Source organism: Charadrius vociferus, unplaced genomic scaffold, assembly GCF_000708025.1.
Source record: "Charadrius vociferus isolate BGI_N301 unplaced genomic scaffold, ASM70802v2 scaffold240, whole genome shotgun sequence".
Classification (NCBI taxonomy): domain Eukaryota; kingdom Metazoa; phylum Chordata; class Aves; order Charadriiformes; family Charadriidae; genus Charadrius; species Charadrius vociferus.
In genome coordinates this window covers 387536-388969 of record NW_009646417.1, presented here as the reverse complement: position 1 = coordinate 388969, position 1434 = coordinate 387536, and the positions used below count along the sequence as shown (strand labels likewise).

At 57.7% G+C, this 1434-nt stretch overlaps 1 protein-coding gene across 1 annotated transcript in view; it reads left to right on the top strand.

Moving 5' to 3' along the window:
- The window catches only part of IKBKAP (inhibitor of kappa light polypeptide gene enhancer in B-cells, kinase complex-associated protein), a 34282-nt gene that overhangs the window by 1094 nt on the left and 31754 nt on the right, over positions 1-1434 (top strand). The window contains exon 3 of the mRNA XM_009880767.1: positions 738-804. Coding sequence (XP_009879069.1) covers positions 738-804 — 67 coding nt within the window. The remainder of the gene's footprint in view (positions 1-737; positions 805-1434) is intronic.

The window sequence follows — 1434 nt, the reverse complement described above, 5'->3', positions numbered from 1 at the left end:
AAAAGCGTTGGTACTTGGTGCCACGGGATACTGGAGGCTGGTAGGATCAAGCAAAGGGTCAAGACTGGCCCCTGAAAAAGCCTCCTCCGAAAGAGGTACTGCAGGCTGTCAGCGACTGCCCTAAGCCAGCGACACAGGTCCCGGGGGAGCACAGGGGGACGGGGCGCAGAGCACAGCCAGGCTCACACACTCTCTGGCAGCTGCCCCTCCTGCTGCCGGTGCTGCCAGGCCCTGCAGGGCTCGGCAGGTGCTGGGCTGGCCTGGGAAGGCACTTCTTACACCCTGTCCCCAGGATATGGAGCCTCTATGGCTTTGATTTTCTCTGCGTGCAGGGATAGCTGAGCCATGATGATACGACGCATTTCCATTTGTCTCAAGAAACTCCCCTCTGAGTTTAGCCAACTTTACCGAGTTTGATCACCAATTTTAGCCAAGTATAGTACCTTAGCAGCAAGAAGCAAAAATGTCCAGGGGTCCAGTGACCCATCCTTCCACTGGCCTAAACTCCCAAACTGTAGCACACGTAAGCTGATTACAGCATCCAAACTCCTCACATTTCCATTGCCAAAACCAATTTGTCCCAAATTTGGCTTGTATGGCACTTGGCTGTCAGACTGGATCGGCACTAATGGCTGAAGTCTAGCCCCCTAAGCAAAAGGGGAAAGTGCGAACGTTATACCTGTGGTTGCATGAAGTCCTCCCTTCTGAAGCCTGAGCTGCCTTCTCCTCCCCCTCAGCTGCCGCTGGAAGAAGACCAAGTGTGACAAAAACCGTGGTATCGGGGCAGCAGTGGCCCATCTTTATGTACACTGCCCTGAAAGCACCTTAAAATCGAGTTCCTCAACTGGTTTGTACCAGCATGGCTGCAAGATAACCATCCTTCTCTTAGTGTTCCCTTACACCCTGGCACTGGCACAACCGCACAGGGAACCGAGCGGGTGAAAAGTCAAAGCATTGGTTTTGTTGTATAAACTGCAAGCCCAGGCGGCCTTCAGACCCAGCATGTGCTGCGTGACTCACGGAGGGGAAGGTGGTTGCAGGGACAGCAGCAAAGGCAGCCATGCTGCCACCACAGATCCACCTGCTCTGCAAGGGTCCCAGTCTGACATGGGCAGAGCACGCCAGCCCTTCACCTTGCACAGCCGCCCGTGCCACGGCAGGCCAGGAGAGATGCTCGGGGAGGGGATCAGCAAGAGACCTGACAGGAGCAGCAGGTGACAGTAAGCGATCTGCACCGAACACGGCCGGCCTTGCCAGCTCGGCCTGGCGCTGGCGGCATTGCCGGGCACAGCATTTTCAGATGGCAGTCCCCCCCCAGCCCGCACCAGGAAGCCTCTGATGCCTTCAGGAGCCCTTGGGAATGGTTCGATGCGAGGCCGCGGTGCGGACGGGGAGATGGCGGCGGCCGGGCCGTGGCGGGGGTGGGGCCGCGCT